At 32.2% G+C, this 24,768-nt stretch overlaps 4 protein-coding genes across 6 annotated transcripts; all 4 read left to right on the plus strand.

Annotated features, from left to right (window-relative positions):
* The first annotated feature begins 1,184 nt into the window (after positions 1-1,184).
* On the plus strand, positions 1,185-2,002 carry LOC133687978 (metallothionein-like protein type 2). The gene is made up of 3 exons (XM_062107376.1): positions 1,185-1,335; positions 1,490-1,570; positions 1,658-2,002. Exons 1-3 carry the CDS (start codon positions 1,280-1,282, stop codon positions 1,746-1,748), a joined length of 228 nt encoding a protein of 75 aa, XP_061963360.1. The 5' UTR covers positions 1,185-1,279; the 3' UTR covers positions 1,749-2,002.
* A 4,598-nt stretch (positions 2,003-6,600) lies between these two features.
* LOC133695706 (uncharacterized) lies at positions 6,601-9,208 on the plus strand. 3 transcript variants are annotated; one of them, XM_062117636.1, is made up of 5 exons: positions 6,601-7,000; positions 7,490-7,707; positions 7,998-8,126; positions 8,621-8,752; positions 8,989-9,208. In XM_062117636.1, exons 1-5 carry the CDS (start codon positions 6,616-6,618, stop codon positions 9,100-9,102), a joined length of 978 nt encoding a protein of 325 aa, XP_061973620.1. In that variant the 5' UTR covers positions 6,601-6,615; the 3' UTR covers positions 9,103-9,208. The 3 variants fall into 3 exon arrangements, with proteins under 3 accessions (XP_061973620.1, XP_061973628.1, XP_061973635.1); XM_062117644.1 differs by having other exon boundaries at positions 6,802-7,000; positions 7,507-7,707; XM_062117651.1 differs by lacking the exon at positions 6,601-7,000 and adding an exon at positions 7,036-7,122 and having other exon boundaries at positions 7,507-7,707.
* Positions 9,209-9,317: 109 nt separating this feature from the next.
* Positions 9,318-13,388, plus strand: LOC133695698 (wall-associated receptor kinase-like 22). Its single transcript, XM_062117625.1, has 3 exons — positions 9,318-11,264; positions 11,435-11,545; positions 11,935-13,388. The coding sequence occupies exons 1-3, from the start codon at positions 10,430-10,432 to the stop codon at positions 13,143-13,145; spliced, it is 2,157 nt and encodes a 718-aa protein (XP_061973609.1). The 5' UTR covers positions 9,318-10,429; the 3' UTR covers positions 13,146-13,388.
* A 4,585-nt stretch (positions 13,389-17,973) lies between these two features.
* LOC133704476 (wall-associated receptor kinase-like 8) lies at positions 17,974-22,295 on the plus strand. Its single transcript, XM_062129307.1, has 3 exons — positions 17,974-18,987; positions 19,185-19,298; positions 20,970-22,295. Exons 1-3 carry the CDS (start codon positions 18,099-18,101, stop codon positions 22,184-22,186), a joined length of 2,220 nt encoding a protein of 739 aa, XP_061985291.1. The 5' UTR covers positions 17,974-18,098; the 3' UTR covers positions 22,187-22,295.
* The last annotated feature ends 2,473 nt before the right edge of the window (positions 22,296-24,768 follow it).

Consider the following 24,768-nt stretch of genomic DNA (forward strand, 5'->3'; position numbering starts at 1 on the left):
TTGGACCCTAATCTCTTTACACCTTTTAAGTGTATAAAAGTCCTTAAAGGACCCAATATATTCTCATCGAACATTAGTATAGATGCAAGTGATATTTATCACTCATTAAATGTTATTAGGGTAATATTACATCTTTTTAGTGTATAAAAGTCATCCAAAGACCCAGCATATTCCCATCAAACATTAATACAAATGTAAGAGATATTTATCCTTCATTAAATACTATTAGAGTAATTACACTACAGACCCTCCTCTTCACAAAAGGACAAGACTCATGAGCTATAAATACACTTTGAAACCTTCAGAACAAAGGTGCACAATCTTCATTTTCTATTGCATATATATTTTTAGAGCATCTCTATTTAGAATATTATTGTATTTTTCTCTCTATAAAAAAATACTCATTTAAGCATCGAAAAGTTCTTATCTCCACCAAAAAAAACTTTTTGTAAGTACTAGTCACAAGCCACCTTAATTAGGGAAAATGAATGAGATTGTTAGAACCAATTAATTAACCAATTATTCAATCCAAAAATCTTATTCATTGGCTAGTTGAATTTCTTAGACCTCATTCTTTTTCTAGTGCAAAAAGAAAAATATCAGATATTCTTTTTCTAGTGCAAAAAGAAATACCGGGGGTAGCTTATAAAAGTAGTGGAGTATCCAAGAAGCCTTTATGCTTTCATAATTAGTCGTTACACTGTTTTATGAACAAGAACCCATTTATTTTTTATTTTATATTTACAAGTAGTAGTGGAGTACCTATGAATCTTTCTAGGTTTTCATAATTAATCTTTATATGGCTTTATGAACGAGAACCCCCCCTTTTTCTTTTTTAAAAAATAAAATCAAGGTCCGGTGATCCACAAGAATCATTTTACACAATCTATCTAAGGCGATATATGACATTGGTTCAAGAACAAAAAAAATGTCAATTTCTTCTTTCACTAGTTAACGTACAAAGATGCATCTTAGCGTTTATCTACATTGTTATTTTTTTAATCCTGTCTTGTTTTGTGCCGATTCTAATTACTTTGTTTAATTATGAATGTCACTTTATAATTTCAATGACAAGTCCTTTGTCCACTCTTGTTTAACCCTAATATTGCAGACGCTATCACCCTAGGATCTAACCACATGTATGGTGGATATCAACCCTCTTTTTCATGAACTACACTATAAATAGCATGCCAGACCTGATATTCAATCATCCCGAGTTGATTTAGCTTCAGCAAATTCATTTTCCAAGTAGCCCTTTATCCTATTTTTCCTATAGAAGATGTCTGGATCAGGTTGCAGCTGTGGATCTGACTGCAAGTGCGGCAGTGGCTGCAAGTAATTGCTATTTCTTTTCTTTAAAACCTTTTGCCTAGAAACATCCAGTCATGGAGCATATTAGTTACTTGATTTCTTATTTTATTTATTTCCTTTCTCTTCTGGAGACTATAGTCTGACATCTACCTTTCTGTTTTCGTGATTTCCTTGGCAGATGTGGCATGTACCCTGACTTAGGTATCTCAGAAAGCACCACAACTGAGACAATCATTGCAGGTTTTGCACCAGTTCATATGTAAGTGTCGCACAGTTGAAATACTGTAACTAGCTCCAGATAAAAAGGAATTTAACTGATTTGCTACTGATGCTGCTGCTGCTGCAGGTTCTATGAGAGGTCTGAGATGAACTTTGGTGCTGAGAATGGCTGCAAGTGTGGATCAAGCTGCACCTGTGATCCATGCTCTTGCAAATGAGAAAACTTGGGCATGGCTCCAACAAAGCAGTTATTGTGTGCTATAATAAAACAGGTGTTCAGTCCATGTATGTATAATGGTGTTTGCTGTAAATTAATAAAACAGCAAAGGGTTCCTCAAAATCCTCTGTAGGATTTCATTCGCTGCTGTAGCTTGATGGCTACTGATCTTTGTCTTGTGTGTGTGTCACTGCTTTGTTGGCTTCAACTTTCAAGATGATTGAATGAAAAATGCTTGATTACTTCGTGCTTTAATAGTGTGCAAACCTTTTCTTCTCCTTTTTACCTGCAAATCATTGACTTTTCATTTGCTTTGACAATGATCGATGATTTGGCCATTCCTAATGCTATGATAACATGGTAAAATATGACTCCATTGCAAACATTATTCTCTTGGATAAGAATTATCTATAATTTTCTCCTCTCTTTTATATATATTAGTTACATGACTCGCGCAATGCCGCCGGTCAATTTTTTACATAAAAAATATCAAAAATAGTTAAAATTTAAAAGTGTTAAGTATTTCTGCAAAGCTATACCTAAGAATCTTGGGTTTGGCTGCAACGCCTGACCTAAAAGTAATATTTATAATATTAATAATAACATTAAACTTGCATGACTTAAATTTAAGTGAGTTTGGTTGCAATATCAGACCCAATAGCCTTGGATATGGGTCTGGCTGCAAGGTTGTGTCATAAAAGTGTGATAATTAAATAGATTAATTAAAAAGAAAAAAACAAAGAAAAAAATTAACAGAAAGAAAAAAAACTAATGAAGAAAAAAAATCAAAATTAATTGGGTTAACTCTTCAAAGCAGGTTAACTTGTTAAACCTTGGATTCGTGTCGTAAAAGTTTGATAACTAAATAGAAAAAAAATTGACGGGTTACCCAGAATTAATTAGGCTAACTTGTCAAACCCGAAATCCTTGTCATGGAAATTTGATAACTAAATAGAAAAAAAGTGAACATTAACAAATTAAATTAAACAAAAAAAATTAATTAAAATAAAAAAAAACCAAGACAAACAAAAAGCATTAGCCTTTTCACTATGGATTGCACTATGCAATCCATAGTTAAAAGCATAAAAACAGCAAAACTACAAAAAGAAAAAAAATCTCTAATTAGCCAAAGCTAAGATAACTAAATAGAAAAAAAGCATCAACCAAAAACTAAATAGAAAAAAATTTCATATTAATGAACTAAATTAAATAAAAAAATATTAATTCAAAAGAAAAAATAACAGAAGAAAAAAAACTTATAAGAAGAAAAGAACTAAGGAAGAAAAAGAAAAAAAATCTAAATTAACTGGGTTAACCCGTCAAACCTAAGATCCGTGTCATGAAAGTTTGATAACTAAATAGAAAAACATTTAATATCAACAAAATAAATAAAAAAATTAATTAAAAATAAAAAAGAAGGTATCAGTCTTTTCACCGTGGACTGTATCGTGCAGTCCACAGTGAAAGGCATAAAAAGAAAAAAATAAATAAAGGCATCAATCTTTTCACTGTGGACTGCATACAATATATGAAATCAGAAGAAAAAAACTAATGAGAAAAAAGAAAAAAAATCTGAACCAACTGGGTTAACCTGCCAAATCAGGTTAACTCGTCAAACATGAGATTTGTGTCATAAACGCGTGATAACTAAATAAAAAAAAGATTTAATATTAATGAACTAAATTAAAAAAAAAGAGATTAATTAAAAAGGAAAAAAGAAAAAGAAAAAAACCTACAGGAAAAAAAAACTAATGAAGAAAGAGAAAAAAATATGAATCAACAGGGTTAAACTATCAAACCTGGGATCCATGTCATGAAAGCCTGATAATTAAACAGAAAAAATTTAATATTAAGAAACTATAGACAAAAAAATAAACTAAAGGCATAAGTTTTTTCATTGTGGACTACACCGTGCAGTCCACAGTAAAAGACTTAAAAAGGAAAAAAAACAAAGGCATATGCCATGGGTTAATTTTTATTTTCTTGCATAAAAAATATCAAAAAATACTAAGATCTAAGAGTGTTAGGTCTTTCTGCAAAGATATACCTAAAAGCCTTGGGTCTAGCTGCAATGCTTGACCCAAAAATAATATTTATAATATTAATAATAATATTAAACTTACATTACTTAAATTTAAGTGAGTCTAGCTGCAACACTGAACCCAAGAACATTGGATGTGGGTCTAACTAAAAGGTCGTGTCATAAAAGTGTGATAATTAAATAGATTAATTTAAAAAAAAACAAAAAAAAAAACTAAAATCTAAAAGTGTTAGGTCTTTCTGTAAAGCTATATCCAAGAGTCTTGGGTTTGATTGTAACGCCTGATCCAAAAGTAATATTTATAATATTAATAATAACATTAAACTTGCATGACTTAAGTTTAAGTTAGTTTGGCTGCAACACGAGACACCAGACCCAATAGCCTTGGATGTGGGTCTGACTGCAAAGTCATGTTATAAAAGTGTAATAATTAAATAGATTAATGAAAAAGAAAAAAAAAGAAAAAAAACCAACATGAAGAAAAAAATTAATGAAGAAAAAGAAAAAAAAATCTGAATTAACTGGGTTAACCTTTCAAACCAGGTTAACCCATCAAACCTGGGATTCATGTTATGAAAGTTTGATAACTAAATAGAAAAAAAAATTGATGGGTTAATTGGGTTAAACCGTCAAATCAGGTTAACTCGTCAAATTCGGGATACGTATCATGAAAGTCTGATAATTAAATAGAAAGAAATTTAACATTAATAAACTAAACTAAAGGAAAAAAAATAATTAAAAAGAAAAAAGCAAAAAAAAATAATTTTGGGTTAATCCGTCAAACCAGGTAAATAAAAAAAATCTAACATCAACAAACCAAATTAAAAAAATTATTAAAAAAAACAGAAAGAAAAAAGCAAAAAAAAAACTCATAAAGACATAAAAAACAAAAAAAATTCAAAAAAAAAAAAAAGAGACAGCTTAGAGTATGTTAGTATATGTTATTATTATTATATAAGTTATAGTATTATAATTATAATTGTAATATATAAGTAAAGGTTATATATATATATATATATATATATATATATATATATATGAGAATGCATTAATTAACATGTATTCAAGATTTAAAGATTCCGTAATCAAATCAAGTACACTAATTGTATTTGTGGCCCAAGTCAGTGCTTTTAAAAAAATAATATTTTTTATTTAAATAATTTTTTATATTTTTAATTATTTTAATGTGCATGCTAATATTAAAATTAAAATTTAAAAAATAAAATAAATATTATTTTAATATATTTTTAAATAATTTTTTTTTAAAAAACAATCATTACTAATTACTAAATACCAAATACTATAATTCAATGTTATACTTGATACAACTAAAAATCTAGATGGATGAAGCTCTTAATTCAGAGTATTTTTTTTCCTGATAAATCTATTGATCTGGGTTTTACACCTATATATATAAACAAGTAGAATCCAACAAGAACTTCGCTATGAAAAGGCGCTTATTTGCAAATCTCATGTTAGGAAACGTGCAATACAAATTTTTTGCAACATTTCTGCTCCATTTGTGGGGAAACTATGGAATACAAAGATTCTTGGTTGTGCGGCCATATTCATTAGATTACATGTCATCTGGGGTATTTTAATATGTCACATCAAAATAAAAAAATAATTTAAAAATACATAATTATTCAACCTAGAAAAATTTATAATTTGCATCACAAGTTTAGTGAATTAAATTATAAAATATAAGTAAATTCAATATATTAAACTATATTTTTATATATTAAATATATTACCATCTTATCATTTTTTTTAAATATATATTAAATAATTTTTTAATTAAACTATATTTTTTTCGATTATCTAATTGTATTTCAACTCATAAGTTAATTATATCACAACTTCCATATATTAATTCTTTAAGCAAAAGAAATCCATCCCACCACGAAATTCCATGCTATGCAGTAGAATAGAGACAGGGAAAGTGATTTACCTTGCACATGAGAGGAGTTAATGTGGTGGTGAATTGGGATCTTTCTCAAATTATTTGAGATGACATAATTTTTTTTTTAGAAATCACACCATCATATATAACCTAGATATAAAATATGAACCGATTCAGATTAAAAAAATACGATAAAAAAATAATATAATCTATTCCAATAAAAAATTAAAATTAACTTATGACTTGAAATAAAATCAACTAAAAACCTGTTAGATATTTTATTTATTATTTGTTTTAAAATAATATATAAAAAATTAAATCAATTCAAGTTAATATTTTTTCTATAAAAAATCATCTCTACCCCAAGTTAACCAGTTAACCCTAGCCCCAAGTTAACCCTAGCTTAGGATATATAACTATGCCATTAAATATAGATTCAAGACCTTACATGTAAAATAAATCGAACCTTTGAGGTTCTCTCTCACGTCAATCTTTTTTATTCCAAGAGAATTAAGCCCAAAAAATACCTTATAAATGCATCAATTTAGATAAGGAAAACTTGTCCACAGATGAATTAAAATATACATATTTTTAAAATGGATCATAAAAAAAAACTAGAAAAAAAAAGAACAGAAAAACAAACTAAAATCAGAAGACCCACACGTGTTTCTTTTTGGATAAATAACTAGAAACTGAGTGGTGATCGCCTCCATGGTGTCACTTTGTGCCTTGCAGTCACCATGGCCCCAACACAATCCCCATCCCTCTCTTGCACTGCTAATAAAACCACCGTTATGCACCAGGGCTTGTATCCAGCGGCAGAGGCAAGGTTTCCTTGGCTTTGTCACCTGGGTTCGAGCCCTAGCGTGCATGTTTGTCATTATCGCGGTGTTTTAGATGTTTATTGAGTTTGCAGGATGTTCAATGGATTCGAAGATTAGTTATGATACGTGTAAACTGACCTGGACACCTCGAATTATAAACCCCCCCCCCCCCTCTATAACTTACTCTTCTCTCATTAAACCCAATTCAAAGTTCAATTTTTTTAGCACCGAAATCATTAGCAGGACTCAAAAGACTCAAACTTTAGCTATGGCCACAGCCCCAAATGCTGCCAAGGTGACCCCAGCCGTGATTGTTGGTGTTGGAAGGGTGGGAAGGGCCTTACAAGAAATGGGCAGTGGTCAGGATTTGCTTGTGAAGAGAGGAGAACCGGTGCCGCTTGATTTTGAGGGTCCCATTTTGGTTTGTACAAGAAATGATGATCTTGATGCTGTTCTCGAAGCTACACCCAAGCCTAGATGGAGCGGTATCAATACCTGATTATATGTTACTGTTTTGCTTTTATAAAAATGGTCACAGTGCAAATTGTTTTTGCTTTTAGTTTCGTTGATTGAATTATAATATTGTATGCTCTAATTGAACCGAATGGTATTTATGATTGTTTTGTTTGATTGATTTGGAAGTTTAATATGTATTGTTTTTGCTTTTAGTTTTGTTGATTGAATTATAATATTGTATGCTCTCATTGAATCGAATTGTATATAGGATTGTTTTGTTTGATTGAATTGGAAGTTTAATATGTCTTATGCCTTTTGAATTGCTTAAATTTTGATCTAAAAAAAAAGAAAAAACAGTTGAGTGACAAAATTTCAGTGTTTTCTTCATCAATGTCGTTGGTTATGCTATTATGGAATTTATTTGATCTGAAACTTTGGATTTTGTAATCTTTGCTATGCATTTTATGGCTTCCGATAAATGGCAGTGAATGATTGGGTGGATGCTGACAGTCTAGCAGATTTGGTTTTTTTCCAGAATGGGATGCTGGAGCCATGGTTTCAAAGTAAAGGTCTTGGTGATGCAGACCAAGTGCTGGCATATTTTGCTGTATCAAAGCTTGGAGAACCTCCTACAGATGGAAAGACTGATACCAATCCTGAAGGACTGACTGCAGCATATGGAAAATGGGCATCTGCAGTAGCTGCTAGATTGCATGCTGGAGGGCTGTCCTGTAAGGTAGAGAAAGTGTTCTTAATCTTCATCTGATTGAAACCATTATAAGGGAATTCATTAAAATCTAAAAAACACAGGGATTGGAGGTTGACACAAAAAGGTAAGATCTTCAGGTTTAACTCTGTAATCAAAGATATCTTGCATGAAACGCAAGGTTGGCACTTTGATGAGGTGGGTTTTCTGGGTTATTTCTCTTTTTTTCTTCCCTCTTTCCCCTTTACATTCAGAATTGTGGAATTCACATTTTGATATTAGTGTGGCATATTTATATTTTTATTCATCGTTGCAATCAGGTTCTTGACAAGGAAGCTTTTCAGAAGCAAATGTTAGAGAAGCTGATCTGGATCTCAGCATTCATGCTTGTTGGAGCTCGTCATCCAGGGGCAACTGTTGGTGTCGTGGAGAAAGAATTCCGCTATGAGGTAAAGCTATCTTTGACAATGGAGTCTATTTAAAGCATCAGAGTTTGAGTTACTGCGTATCTTTCGCTAGTGTTTATAGTTTATACTTGGATGATTTAATTTGTTTCATTCATTATTTATTTCTTTAATGCTTTCATTTGATTGCAGCTAATCCGGTGTCTACTTGATGCTATTTAGAAAATCCCATTCCCTATTAGTGCTACTTCTTTATGCTTTGTGGACTTTAAGATATAAATCAATTGGATGATGTAATTGTGAAACTAGGTATTTCTTGCACATGATTTTCTGTTTTCTATGTGGTGTGCATATCTAAGCAAGTCATGCTCCAACAACTTGGCAAAGAGCTCTTTCCTTTCAGCCCTTCGCTAAGCCTCCTCTCCTTTTGCAGACCTTTGCTTCACAAGATTATGATTGTGAAGTTCTTGAATTTGTTTGTGCACAATAAAATCTCTAAAATGAATAGATCTGATTGATACTGACATTTGTGTTTCCAGGTGTCTAGCCTTATTACAGAACTTGCTTCTGCAGCAGCTGCAGAAAAAGGAATAGTATTTGAAGAAGCTATCGAGGAAAGATTATGTGCCTATGCACGTGCTGTTGCCCACTTCCCGACAGCTGTTAAGGAGGTACAAGTTTTTGTTAACCTTAGCTTTTAAGCATTTAGCACACTTTATCAATTTTGATGGAGTTGGTGGATTCGAACTAGTTGGATAAATATATGTGGTTAAGAGACTTGAGCCTACTTGGACCTAATAGAAGAGGGTTAAGGGAGGATAAATTTTACCTTATTTTGTAGCACATCTACTGCAAGAATAAAATAAAATTGCCATCTGCTTCTCACTTGAAAGTTAACTTCTTGCAGTTTAAATGGAGGAATGGCTGGTTCTATTCTCTCTCCGAGAATGCGGTTTCTGAAGGGAAGCCTGATCCTTGCCCCCTACACACATCGTGGCTTAAAGAGTTAAAAGTAGTCTAGGATATGAAACTTTTACTGTCAATGGACAGGAATGCATGCTTCTCTAAAGACCACTTGTGGATGCAATTAAGTAAATGACAGTAGTGTACATGGCTGTTACTGTTAATGGTGGGTTTTTTTTTTTTTTTAAAATGTTCAGATAAGGAAATTGTTGAAATGAAGGCTGCAAATAATACGAGGGAAAAGAAACTAACTTTCGGGTCCTTACCATAGTCATCATATCCCATCTGGCTAATAACTCAGCCTAGCCCAGTTCGAGAATTGGGCGGGTCGAATAGATAGCGAGATCAATACACTCTCTATAGCCATGATAGGCAAGCCTCTGATTTCTTCTTCTTGTTCTCCTTGTTTTCTTGTTACCAAAATCGATGAATAGAGGTACTGGTACCCTGTAAACCTCCTAGGAAGCATAGGGCCCATAGTTAACACAGTAGACTGCGTCCCCTTGTGTTAAACCCAAGCACGCTCCATAGGCCGAACAGAGAAGAACCATTCCTGGAGCCCCTTTTTTTTTTTTCCCTGCAACGATAGCTAGGCCTCCTAGACATACAGTATGATACAAGTGCTAGACTTTTCAAATGGTTGATTACTGTCCCTGCACCCTCTATTTTCTAATGACAAGTGTTTTATTTGGAATATTGGTGGATCTCAAAGCTGCTGGAAAGTCTTTTAATTGGATTATATTGTCTAAATGGTCTTAATTTCAACTAACAAGAAAAATCCTTCAACGCATAGGAATTCGATTTCCAAAAGATAACACCATCTTCTTGAAGTTTTAAATTTCTATGATTCTGGAATTTATCTTGTTTCGACTTCGAAAACAATTGCAATCTTTCTTCTCTTCTTTGCAGCAGCCGATCAAAGAAAAAAAAAAAAACCAATGGTCAAAAAAAGAAACTTGAAAGAGTTTCACTGTAACTCAGCTGATGGAAGTGTTTATTTTTTCTAAAAATTTCAAGCTCGAATCTCTCATTTGTAAACAAAATAAAAATAATAATCAAAACGATATGAAAATTGACTAGTAACTCTCATAACTGTACAATTGACTAGCTAACAGTACTGAACACGAATTTTATATTCATTACTTCCTTGAAAAATTCAATTTGAACCGATCTCTGGAGACCAAGTAACTGGACGACTTTTCAACTACATGCTACTGAAAATCTACTTTCCACCAGTGTTTATTCTTTAATTATACTAGCTGGTTTGACCCGGTGAGTCACCAAGAAGGTACAAAGAAACATCTTTAATTATACTAGCTGGTTTGACCCGGTGAGTCACCAAGAAGGTACAAAGAAACATCTCAATTCTTGCTTTACAGGGATATATGAACTTATTTAGGAGCGATTTGGAATCAAAACTTTCAAAAAGAAAAGAAAAAAAAAGGGGGGAAATGGTTTGGAAATTGGTGTTTCAATTGATGTTGATGATGCTAATGTTTCAAATAGCAGCAACAGCAGCACCGATCGCAAGGTCCGGTTGTCCAGATCGTTGTGGAGACATCAGCATTCCATACCCCTTCGGAATACGAAAAGATTGCTACATGAACGAATGGTTTGCCACAGAATGCAATGCAACTGCCAACCCTGCTAGAGCTTTTATAAGTCGAATCAACATGGAGGTGCTGAATATTTCAGCTGAAAGAGCCACTGTTACTGTCAAAAGTCCAATAATATCCTCGAATTGTACTGGCAGGGAAGATGGTGTGCCTCTGAATTTGACTGGAACTCCTTTTGTCTTCTCCAGAAACGATAATGTATTCATCGCAGTAGGTTGTAATACTCAAGCTTTAATGACCGGAATCACGCCAGAACTCATCGGTTGTGTGTCTACCTGCAGTGACGTAAAGAGTAAAAATTTCTGTCAGGCTTCACCCCCATCATTCCTTCAGGTTTTCAATCCAAAATTAGAAGCTACAGATGATAATCAAGATAGAGAAGGATGCAAGCTGGCCTTCCTGGTGAACCAGACATGGTTCGAATCGAATATCAGCGATCCATTCACATTGCAATATAGAGATTATGTTCCAGCAGAGCTTGGTTGGACAATGAGTTGGAATGATGATGATCCCGTGTATTGCAGAGGATATTACAATCGATCTTTTGGATCCGAATGTGAGTGTGATGGGGGCTATGAGGGCATCCCTTACCTTGGATGCATAGGTAAATACTTTTTTCCTCCAAAAATATGAGTGATGACAGCATTTTGGTTGTTGAGAAAATGATGATTTTGCTATCGTAATGGTGGCTTGCTAATTTTGTTAGTGATTTCTGCCCTAACATTGGATAATCATCTTATTCGTTTTGGATTTTTGCTCTTATTATTTTATTAGATGTCGATGAATGTAAAGAATCGAAGCATTCGTGCCGAGGGTTACTTAAATGTGTAAATACACGGGGGTATTTCAATTGCGAGATCAATAAACTTTATATAGCCTTGATAGGTAAGTCTATGATTTCTTCTCTTCTTCTTCTACTTTCTTGCTGTCGTTGTTCTTGTTGTTTTCCTTACTAAGATGGTAAATAGGGGTATGGCACCCTGTACACCCCCTAGGAAACATTGGACTCAGTAAATTTTGTTGTTGTTGTTTTAATGGAACCTCCTTTGTATTAAAACAGAGAAGAAGCTCTTGGATTACACTAAAATGTTAAGCACTTGTCATCATTTAGAGTGAGCCAAAAGATTAAATGTATAAAATACTAGCTACTAAATCTAGCTTGTTGCTATTCAGTAGACACACACACACACACACACACACACACACATATATATATGCTGATGATTGCACATGTCAACAAATTAACTTTTTCTTCGTTGTTGTAAATAATGCAGTTATAGGCGCAGTTGTCTTAGCATTGTCATTGCTCATGGGCATTTGGTGGTTATATAAACTTGTAAAGAAATGGAAAAAGATTGAGCTCAAAAAGAAATTCTTCAAACGAAATGGTGGGCTATTGTTACAGCAGGAATTACTTGCTGCTGAAGGTTGGGTTCAAAAAACAAAAATATACAGTTCAAAGGAGTTGGAAGTAGCCACTGATCGTTTTAATGTGAATAGAATACTCGGTCAAGGTGGTCAAGGCACAGTTTATAAAGGGATGTTAGCAGATGGAAGGATTGTTGCTGTTAAGAAGTCCATGGTCGTTGATGAAGGAAAGCTTGAAGAATTTATCAATGAGGTCGTCGTTCTTTCACAAATTAACCATAGGAATGTGGTTAAGTTGCTCGGTTGTTGCTTGGAGACTGAAGTTCCGTTGCTAGTCTATGAGTTCATTCCCAATGGAAATCTTTACAAGTATATCCATGATCAAAACGAAGATTTCTTGTTATCTTGGGAGATGCGATTACGGATTGCCATTGAAGTTGCTGGAGCACTTTCCTATCTACACTCGGCGACATCCATTCCGATTTATCACCGCGACATCAAGTCTACAAACATACTGCTAGATGAGAAATATAGAGCAAAAGTATCTGATTTTGGATCTTCAAGATCTATATCCATCGATCAAACTCACTTGACCACTCTTGTGCAAGGTACTTTTGGCTACTTAGATCCCGAGTACTTCCAGTCTAGTCAATTTACAGAAAAAAGTGATGTTTATAGCTTTGGAGTGGTTCTGGTTGAGCTCATAAGTGGACAAAAACCAATATTTTCTGTAAGTCAGACAGAGACTAGAAGTTTAGCCACGCATTTTATTATGTTGATGGAAGATAATAGACTGTTTGATGTTCTTGATGCTAGAGTTAAGGAGGGCTGTCAGAATGAAGAAGTTATCTCTGTTGCTAATCTTGCGAAAAGATGCTTGAATTTGAATGGGAAAAATCGACCTACAATGCGAGAAGTCACATCAGAGTTGGAGAGGATAATTGGATTGTCTCAAAAAGAGCTAAATATTCAAGAGAACTGTAAAATATCAGAAAACACCATGGATGATGCAAGCAATGATTGGGATGCAGTTTCGACATCAATCACCGGTGATTTTGATACTGGCAGGACTCCATCATCCGATGGTGAACCACAGATAAATATTACAACGTGCTGATTTTACAAGACATATCAATCGCTGAAAACATATACGCGTCTCTGTTTTTCTTTTCCCTTGTTCCTATTTTGATGTGAATTTATAGACACACACACATAGATTACTCGCTTTCTTTATGTTTTCTAACCCCATGTAACCTTTCTTAGCAGCCCTCATCTTCTTAATGAGGATGCTTTATTTATAATATTCTCGAGTACTATTAAAAAAAGAAAAATATACAAAAAAAACATGCAAATTGCTTTATCCTCGGGGCGGACGTTATGCTGATTAATTTGCAAGTCAATAGTTTTGAAATTAATTTGTATATATATGTTCAAAGAATAATGTAGTCGATGTCACCTTCTGTCGGTTCAAATTCTTATGTTTGAGATTTCGGTTAAATTTCTCCATGGTAGAATTTATGGGATCAAACCTTTATGTGTGTGTGTGTGTCTATAAAATGAGATAAATCTTTTATTGACGTGCGATATGTCGTGGAGATGTTTATAAATCGGATAAACAAGACAAAGCTAATGAAGAATTCCAGAGTCGTCAAACACACAATTTAACGAAAACAATTATAATTTTAGATTCGATCATTAAATTTGATCAGAATATTCAATAAGCCAAGTTTTATAGAAGGATTAGCTTACTGTAATTAGTTAAGATCCGAAAGGCCTTCATATTAGGCATAGAATGTAAACCCCGTGTTAAAAAACGCAATTCCCAAGTGAAAAATAATAAATTAAAAAGAAATTTTGTCATTACTAGGGGTGAAAATTCATGGTAATTAGTGTAAAACTTTGGACAATTAAAAGAATAAATATGCTCGTGAAAAATTACTGACGGCCAAGGATTTGATGGAAATAACATGTAGGATACTTAAAATAGTGGGATTGTTGTAAATAAAAAAATTTACCTTCTTTCTCCTACAATGCCGCCAGTTTGGCTTCAAAAAAGGGGAGAGGAGAAATTTCAAAAGAAATTCTTGTTTTCTCTCACCAAATTGGCATTATAGAGTGTACATGAGCGGGTAATTGCTATAAAAAAATTGATTGAGAAAAAAAAGGTTTGAGAGGTTGGGAACATAGAAAAATAGAGAGAAAGTTGCAAAATTGGAGGAGAAAAGAGAAATTCTTGGGATTTCTGGCAAAGGGATTAACAATTTGGGTTAATTGATTGTGGTAAGTTGTTTCTATTACTCTAAATGCACTTTCTTATGTTAATTTTTATGGGGGATTGAAAATCCCCAAATTTAAAAATTTAGGGTTTTTGCGTGTTTGTGTTTGGAAAGTTGATATAGTGTAGTTATTGGTTAATTTTGAGTTAAGAATTAAATTAAAGATATTAAAAACTATTTTTTTGAAATTTGGGACCATAAGTGGGCGGCCATAGTGGGATTTTACAGGAATGTGAAAACTTGATTAAACTGTGTAATTTTGATATTTTAAAATGATATGGAATGTTGTGATGTGGATTGTTAGGAAGTTAGTTATTGTTGCAATATGTTGAAATGGTGTAAATGTGTAATCTTGGCTAAATTGTGTGATTTTGAGGATAAAAAGATGATGTGATTCTTAAACTTGAATAGTATGATGATAAAATTATGTTTGATCATGATTATGATTCTTGATGAATTGAATTTCTAGATATGGGATTATGTAGGTTGAATGTGAAATGATGGAAGGAAAAAATTTGTGTAAATATTGGTGTTTTAATGATTTAATTATGCTTAGAAATTGTTTGAAAGTTTGCAATTTAAAAGGTTTTGTGTACTAACTAAATTTTGATTGAGAAGTTAATAATGAAAAATATAAAATTGTAATTTGAGATACAATTAATACTATGAAAAGAATGATGATGTGATTGAATAAGTATAAACAATGAGTTAAAATGATTTGGGATACTAATTAGGGATGTATCTTTGAAAATCTAGAGAGATCGATGTCCAAACCACTATACTATGTCATGTAATTAAACTTGATGCATAGGTTAATAATTAATATTTTCAAGCTGTAACAAGTAAAAGAATAAATTAGTAATTATTCTAGTTTTTTTGGATAATTATTCGCGTTACGCTGCGGGTCGTATCAAATTTTTATTGAACATAAAAAAAATATTTAGGTGCTGTCAACATGTTTTCTAGAGAAAAAAAAATATTATGTGGAGGTTGATCCAATGTGACATAGTCAATTTTACATGTTCAAATACAACTCGAACAACCGGTAAAAAATATAGTTTGATTAAAAAAATCAAGATGATATCTTTTTTTAAATATTAAGACGATAATTTATTGAATTTGCTTGGATTTACTCGAATCGACTCTGATTTACTCGGATCAAATCAGATTAACCTACTAAATCTTCAACCTAAATTATGAGACTTTAATGACCTTATAGAAAGCAAATAAAAAAATTATTAAACTCAATTCTCAATCAAACTCATATTGAAAGATGAAATTGAAAAAAAATCAATTGAAACAAATTATGATGTTCAATTCTCAATCAACTCAGTATTAAAGGACAAAATTAAAAGAAAATCAATTAAAAAAAGGACATGAAAAAACCACATGAGTCAACCCAAGTTAACAGACTAAACTTGTGACCTAAGTCATGAGACCGGGATAACCTTATAGAAAACAAACCGAAATATATTATAAAACCTAATTCCCAATCAATCTAATATTAAAGGATGAAATTAAAAGAGAAAAAATTAAAAAAAAACAAAAAAAATCAAGACAACTCGGCTATTATATGACTCGGGTCATGAGAATATGATAATCTCATAAAAAGAAAATAAAAAAATTATAAAGTAAAATTCTCAATCAACCTAATATTGAAGGATTAAATTGAAAAAAATTAATAAAAAAACAAAAAATTATCTCTAGTCAACCTGTGCTAATTTGTCATTGTGTATACAGGTACTAGTGTAGAATAAAATTTACACGCACATGATTATTCAATGTCGAGTCATTGCATTGAAGATGTTGTTTTTGCTATTTTAATTATTTTTTCCAGTTTATTTAGAATTTTAATTACTTCTTCTACTTTGCTTTGGATTCTTTGGTTTAGTCAGTTTTTATCTTTATATAAATTATCATTGTGTTATTTTTTCCCATCAAATTATTGAATATTAAATTAATTTTTTTAGAAAAATATCATATTCTTCCCTACATGCAAGTTTCTCTATAATTTAGGGTTGTAACCTAAAAGGGCTTAGTGTTGGATGCCACGGTGTCAGGAAATTAAATTGAATCTCGATTAATGTTTGATTTAATAAAATAAAATAAAATAAAATAAAAAATAAAAAAATTAAAGTTATTGTGACCGGATTTGAATAAGAGACCTCTTTTCTTGCAAATATCATGGACTGAATTGTATAATCATGGAAGAGATTTAGCTCTTTTGTTTTTTAGATTTCTTGATTTGTTTTTTAATTTAATTTTTTTGTATTAGTTTTTTTTTATATATTGGACTTCATAGTTTTTTTAAGCTATATAAATATAAGGATTCCATAATATTGAGGAAAAATAATAAAGTTTTTGACCTTTGTTGCTGACATTGCAAAAAGATGCCTGAATTTGAATGGGAAAAGGCGACCTTGAATGGGAGATTTCACATCAGAGTTGGAGAGGATAATTGGACTGTCTCAAAAAGAGCCAAATATTCAACAAGCAAAAAAAAAACCTCATGAATGACGCAAGCAATGACTGGGATGCAGTTTAGACATCAATTACGGGTGATTTTGACAGTGGCAGGACTCCATCATCATGTGGGTGTAAATTATGCTGATTTTGCAAGTCAATAGTTTTTAAATTAATTTTGTCGAAGAATAATGTCGTTCGATGTCAACTTCTGCTGTAATAAAGGAGGAGAGAAAAATGGGAGGAGTAGGGTCCAAACAGAGACACTCGGTCCAATAACTTAAGTTTGAGATTTCACATTGGAAATTTCGGTTAAGTTTCTCCAGGATATAGAATTTCTATAAAAGAATTGATTTAATCAACGGACAAAACCTGAAATATATAAGCTTTAATTTAAGAGTTATAATGGATTTTTTTTGTTGTTGAAAAGTAAAACAGAAGAAAAAAATTGTAGCTTCCTCTTAAGATTATTTAAAATTCTATGATAATAAAATAGTTAAATTATTAAGTAATTGTCCTGTACTTCTTCACTGCGAGACGGACTAGATTTTTTAAAAAACAAAACACTTGCTAATATTATATATAAAAAAATCCTACAATATTCTTGTTCGAAAACAAAATAAAACATTAATAAAGATATCGTTTGTCCTTTTGTATATGTTCATTACATCCTATAACATTAACTAGACACAATCTTACAATCTCTATATAACTCTTTTTGAACTATGCTTGCTAGTTGATTGCTGATTAATTTCTAAAGATATGTTCATTCTAAGTACTTATCTACTATTTCTAGATATTCCACATTATAATAAGATCTTGGCATGCACTCTAGAGAAACGACTTTTCTTCCCCCGTTTTATTCATAGCATCTCGTCTACACGCTACCTTCCTATCTTTAATTTCTCTTTTCTGAGTCCCAACACATTTAAGTGGTTCAAAGCCTACTGTTTCTTCTCTTTAGTTTTAGACTACTCGTCTTTAATTTGAGAGTCTTAATTTATAGTCTAGTGGAATTTATACATTATTAATCAAAGCTTGGTAGTTGGAAAGAAACATCCTAGCTCTAAATCCTACGAATACTCAAATTAAAAATATGGAAGGCCACCATATTATATATATATATAGATAGAGTGAGAGAGAATTTTTCGTTGAATTTGCTTCAAATGATTTGGACAGTTCGTTTACTCTTTTAAGGTAGTCTACTCTGTCTCAATTAGTATTTTTTTTCTTACAAAAAGAGGGAGCAAAGAAAGATCTTTCCCCTCTCTCTCTCTCCCCTTCCATTATTGATCTCCAGCAGCATCTAAATCTGCAATAGAAGGGAAGGCATGATTCCTCGTAGTGTCTCTCTAATGTTTTTCCTGCTATTTCTAGTTCCTGAAATAGCAACTGTATCAGCACTAATTATAGCGAAGCCTAATTGTGCAGACACTTGTGGAAACATCAGCATCCCTTTTCCATTTGGAATAGGAACAGGTTGTTCCATGAATGACTGGTTCTCAGTTGATTGCAACAAAACAACTGCGGATTCTCCCAGCAGGGCTTTCTTAAGCAGAATCAACATGGAGGTCTTGAAGATTTCATTAGGGAACAGTAGGGTTCGAGTAAACAGTCCAATAATTTCCTCCGGCTGTTCTGGTAGAGGTGCCAACTTAGCCTTTAATATGACTGGAAGTCCTTTCGTCTTCTCTTCGTTAAATATCTTCATCGCAATGGGCTGCAACAATCGTGCTTTATTGAACCGAATTGAGCCAGAAATTGTTGGGTGCACGTCAACTTGCGGTGCTAATAATTTGACTAGTTCTAGTACAGAAGGTGAAGAAAAGAGGTACTGTTCTGGTAACAATTGCTGCCAGACCAGAATTCCCTCGAATCTCCAGGTGTTCAGCGCGAGTTTAGGGACCACAGAGGGCCCTAATGATCAAGGAAGAAATCAATGCAAGGTAGCTTTTATAGTAGACCGAGGATGGTCCCTGGACAACATAAAAAGTCCCGAGGCGGTGCAAGATATGCAGCATGTCCCAGTATTCCTGGATTGGTTTATGTATAGTGATGACATCGGTGTGGAGAATTCTGATGCAAAGAATTGCAGCCCCCCTGTACAATTAGTTTCTGGTAGGTGGGGTTTGAGTACATTAACATTGTATTCCAATTCAACTACTTGTAGTTGCAACCTGGGCTATGATGGCAATCCGTATCTTCCTGATGGATGCACTGGTATGATTCGAACACGCTTAATGTGATTTAATCTTTTTTTTTTTTTAAAAAATAATGTAGTACTGAAGCTTAAACAGCAGTCAGAAGCTCGACTTAATAGAATAGAGTTGAAGCATAAATTCACCATGCAATATCATTCTACTTTTGGATGGCTCCAATCACATGAACATACTCACTCATTGGATTTCCTGAATCAGATATCGATGAGTGCAAAAATCCCAATGGAAATTGGTGTTCGGGGATGACGAAATGTGTGAATGTACCGGGGTGGTACAAGTGCGAGCTCGACAAAGCTAAGATCACTTTCTTGAGTAAGTTCCTGTCTCTTAATTCTTTTTTCCTTCGTAATTTATAGGAACCTGAAACATTGGTTTAGAGGATAAATTGTGTTTGGGAGACAGTAGAAATTATATATTTTCCCTTGTCTGAGAAAATGGAATGGGAGCTACGAGAAAATTAATTCTCGTCCATGACTGCCATTTTTATCTCCCCAAAATGGATAGAATGAGGCAATGACGATATAGTACTTTCTTAATTATTAATTTACATCTTTACCCTTCTCTAAGTACCCTTGGTTCTCCTGTAAATCATAGCATACGATATAATTCTGTTCTTTTTAATTTCACCTTCTTTTTCTTTCTTTTTTAATTAATTAAATATAGACAAGAACTGGATACTTAATGTACAATTATCTATAATTACGCTTTTCCACTTATATGAGAAAATTTTAAATTGTTTGCATGGTTTTTTTTTTGTGAATATACAATAACATATATGAATATAAGAATTAAAAACAAAAGTATATATAAAAAAAGTATACGGCAGAAGGCTACCTCAACCCAAAAAAGATTTAATTAACCACCTTGTTGACATAGATTGTTGTTCAATAATAATACGTATGTATGCAGGGGCGGAGAAGCATAGAAGACTGAGGTGGGCTGTAGTTCAGGTAGAAAAATAGATCCTAAAAAAATCTAATATCCCATCTTATAAGTATAGCCTTTTTATTTATTTTTTTCCAAATCTGTATATATAAATAGTCCCATCTGCATTATTCCTTATTACTTTCCTACATTTTCATTGGGCTTCTTAGCCTTTGGCATCCCATTTCTCTTCTTACTCATTAAATAAATCTCTAGGATTTTCTATTCCGGAGAAAAGAACCCATTTTATATATCCCAATTTATATGTATTTGATTCATAGAAAAACACTAAAAAATTTAATTTTAAAAAAATAAAATTTTAAAAAATAAGTTTAGGAGTGTGGTTGCGGTTGTTTTTTAAAGTGTTTTTCATGCTGAAATGTATCAAAATGATGTTTTTTATTTTTCAAAAATCATTTTTGAGATCAACGCATCAAAACGATCCAAAACATATAAAAAAAAATAATTTTTAGCAAAAAACAATAATAATAATTTTGGGGGAACGCGGTTTGCACGACGTTCCCAAACGCTCTCTCTGTAGCCCCATCTCATAGCAGCAAATAAATACTCAATCAACCATGAGGAGTGTAACTTAATTGGTCAACCTCTAGGTTTACTCCTTAAAGGTCACTAGTTCGAGTTCCACAAACCTTAAAGCCACTAAATGTTTACATGGTCGTTAACTTCAGGACCTGTGAGATTAATCAAGGTGCACGTGAGCTGACCCGAATATCCACATTAATAAAAATAAATAAATAAATACTCAATCATGATATTTCACGCACTTACCACATCTGTTGCCACTTGCTTAACTCTTATCGGTATGAAGTATGGTTTCTTAGCTCATCCTTCTATTCATAATGCGAAAATATCTATGTATCATTAGTGAAGTGATGGAAAACAAAAGGTCTGAAACCAGAGTGTCTATTCATTGATATTAAAAAATAATTTATGTTTATTTGTTCATAGTCCAGGATAAAAAGTATTCCTGGCTCCGCCCTTGTATGTATGTATCTAACTATTTTTTTTATTTTTTTTTTCTCTTGCGAGCAATGGCAGTTCTAGGTGCGGCCACTGGATTGTTGTTGCTGCTTGTTGGTATTTGGCGGTTATATAAACTTGTAAAAAAAAGGAAGAACATTGAACTGAAGAAGAAGTTCTTCAAACAAAATGGTGGTTTATTGCTGCAGCAACAATTATCCTCAAGTGATGGAAGCATTCAGAAAACAAAAATATTTACTTCTAAGGAGTTGGAAAAGGCAACCGATCGTTTTAATGATAATAGAATACTTGGTCAAGGTGGCCAAGGAACTGTTTATAAAGGAATGCTAGCAGATGGAATGATCGTTGCTGTTAAAAAATCCAAAATGATGGATGAAGAAAAGTCGGAAGAATTTATCAATGAGGTCGTCATCCTTTCACAACTCAATCACAGAAATGTGGTCAAGTTGCTAGGTTGTTGTTTAGAGACGGAGGTTCCTCTACTAGTCTATGAATTCATTTCCAATGGAAATCTCTTTGAGTATATTCATGACCAGAAGGAAGAGTTCCAGTTTTCATGGGAAATGCGACTAAGGATTGCTACTGAAGTTGCTAGGGCACTTTCTTATCTTCATTCCGCAGCAACCATTCCGGTTTATCACCGTGATATTAAGTCTACAAATATACTGTTAGATGAGAAGTTCAGAGCAAAAGTATCAGATTTCGGAACTTCAAGATCGATCGCCATTGATCAAACTCATCTAACCACTCATGTTCAAGGCACTTTTGGATACTTTGACCCAGAGTACTTCCAGTCTAGCCAATTTACCGGAAAAAGTGACGTCTACAGTTTTGGTGTTGTTCTTGCAGAGCTCTTGAGTGGGCAAAAACCAATTTCTTATGAAAGGTCGGAAGAAAGGGGAAGTTTAGCCACTCATTTTATTCTTTTGATGGAAGAGAACAAGACATTTGATATTCTTGATGAACGACTTATGGGGCAGGACCGTGAAGAAGAAGTTATCGCAGTCGCTAATCTTGCAAGAAGATGCTTGAACTTGATTGGAAGGAAACGGCCAACAATGAGAGAAGTCGCGATAGAGTTGGAGCAGATTCGGCTGTCAAAAGGAGCTCTTCATCCACAACAAAGTAGTAAAGAACTTGAAAACATCTGGGATGAAGTTCCCAACGTATGGGAAATTGCTGGGCCTCCTACTTCAGTAACAATTGGCGATTTTAGAAATGGCACGGCTCCATCTTTGGATGTCCAGCCATTGATTTCTCACGAAACATGGTGATTAAGTACATCCATGAGATTTATGTTCATTTGATTTGCATGAGTTTTAGACAATTTTAAGATTTTCTCATTGTATTTCCCCTCATCAGACGTTCTGAAACTAATAAAATAACATGTATAATAATTAGTATTTTGTGCCTTGTGGTAGTACTATTTATGATCTCTCCGTGTGATTTTATCACTCCTTTGATTTTCTCTATCTCACCCCACTCCCAGCAAAAGTTACTCTAAATCCGAAAGTTGAAAGATTATATTTTAGTTTCAATAATAGTTATTAAATTTTGTTTAATTTAAATAAAGAAAATTAATCATGTCAAATTTAATATCATTTATAAAAAATAATTCATCCAATAATCCAATAATATGCACCCAATAATATGCACCGTTTTTTAAATTAGATGATTTTTTTAATCCCTCTTCCTTTTTTTTACCACACCCTTATACACCCAAATTAATGACCAATTATATCACATTTATTAAGGAAGGCAAGATTCAAAAATAGAAAACTAAAATAAAAAATAAAACAAAAAGAGATGGTTTTGCTAGAATTGTGGCTATACATGTACTTTAGTTCCCAACTTTTTAAATTATAAGTTTTTAGATCTTAACAATTTATTAAATTTAATTTTAGTTATAAACTTTATTTTTTTTATTGGTCCCTAGTTTGAAAGAGTGGCTAGATTCTCGTGATAGAGAAAAAAAATATAGATTGAAACCGATTCAAGAAAAACATGAAACGTGTCTCTTTTATCGCAACTATGTCCATCTTTTATCTTGAGATAGTATCCAACGTTGTTTTAGCGATGTGTTAATGAATTTTTTTTCTTTTTAAAATATCAAAACTATAAAAATGCACTAAATTAGAGAGAACAAATTAAAAGATACTTAGGCCAAGCTCTAGCTGCTTAATTTTACATAAAACACACAAATTCAAAATTTATTAGTCTTTAATTTTAAGTCATCATTATCAATTTGTCAAGAATATCTTTATTAATTGGATTTCTCCATTAGTTTAGCAAAAAAAAAAAAAATGTTTAAAGAAATTGTTAAATTTTTAAATCTTGTTGTATCATCGTTATGAATTGGTCATCAGTTGATTCGGTACTATAAAGCTGCTTTCCTCAAACACCAAAATTAAATAATTTGTTCATTGACTGTATGATCTGCAATATTGATACAGTTAATTGCAGGAGAATATTTAAAGATTTTTTCCATGTCAAAATAGATTAATTTATTGATGGAATGATAAGACTGAATAATTATTAACTAATAAGGTTATTACCATGCATATCACATACATAGAGAAGAGTCAAACTGCATATTTGTCTCTTCAGTGACAAATTCAGCGCAAAAGTTTTCACTGCCAGAAGCTGCTTGGAAAGTTATTTATTTATTATAATTCGATGCTTTCTTTCTTTGCTAATCTAATTTCTAATGGACAAATTTGTTTTTGAAATGGTTAATATCAAATTAAAAATGGAATTCACTCACATTTTGAATTAATATTTTGTTTGATAATGTTCTCTATTTTAACATAAAAAATTAATATAACTAAAATCAATTACAAATATATAAAAGATTAATTCTGAAAAATCTTTGGTTGATAAAGTTTTTAAATTCATAAAGTTTTTATTTTACATTGAAAGATTACAAGTATATATAGTGGTGTTTTAGAAAAGTAAAATTATAAACTCTATAACACATGTAACATTTTAAAATCTTCCTTGCTACTGAAGGAATATATATTTTAAAATTATTAAATGTATTTTGGATACAAATATATTTCTTAATATTGTTTTCTAAAAAAATAAGTTTATGTCAAGTTTTTCAAACTGTTGAATACTTGTGTAATCTTAAAATATTTGAGGGTGGTTTGGTGTCGACTCTTAAGATAACAGTCAAATTGTCTAAAGTTATTAAAGATTTCATAGTTGAATAATTAGGAGCTTGGATCTATGTTATTAGACATTTTTAATTCTTTTTCGAGGTGGTCCTCGGATTGAGTTTTTGAAGTTTACTTGTGCTTCAGAGAAACTTCTCGGATGTTTCTTCTTGTTTTTGATGATGAACTCCCCTCATTTGACTATTCAATGATCACAAGAGAGATAATATTTCTTGTCTGACCTTTTTTCCTCTCTTAAATATTTAATTAATTTGTTGTGTATTAGTTATTCAACTAATGAGGAAAAATGATTAAGAAGCAATTCAACTAAAAAATTTAAATTATTAGGTGAGATCTCAAGATATAATTTATATTATTCTCTAACATACCTTCCAAGTGAAAACAATTTAAACTTGAAACTTGCATGAAAGCACACTACCTTATGCTTTATTTATTTTTTATTAAATAAATAAGGATGATGAGATTTGAACTCAAAACCGCTTAGTTACCAAAGCTCTTATACTATGTGAAAAAATCAATTTAACCTAAAAGTTTAAGCTATTAGGTGAAGTCTCAATATATGATTTATATTATTCTCTAATAAAAATACCCTCTTTTCATATTAAACGAACAATTATAATATTTTTTTACAGCTAGCTCGATCTTAAATATTCCCATTCCATTATTAGCTCTTATATTAT

This window comes from Populus nigra, chromosome 1 (genome assembly GCF_951802175.1).
Source record: "Populus nigra chromosome 1, ddPopNigr1.1, whole genome shotgun sequence".
Lineage (NCBI taxonomy): Eukaryota > Viridiplantae > Streptophyta > Magnoliopsida > Malpighiales > Salicaceae > Populus > Populus nigra.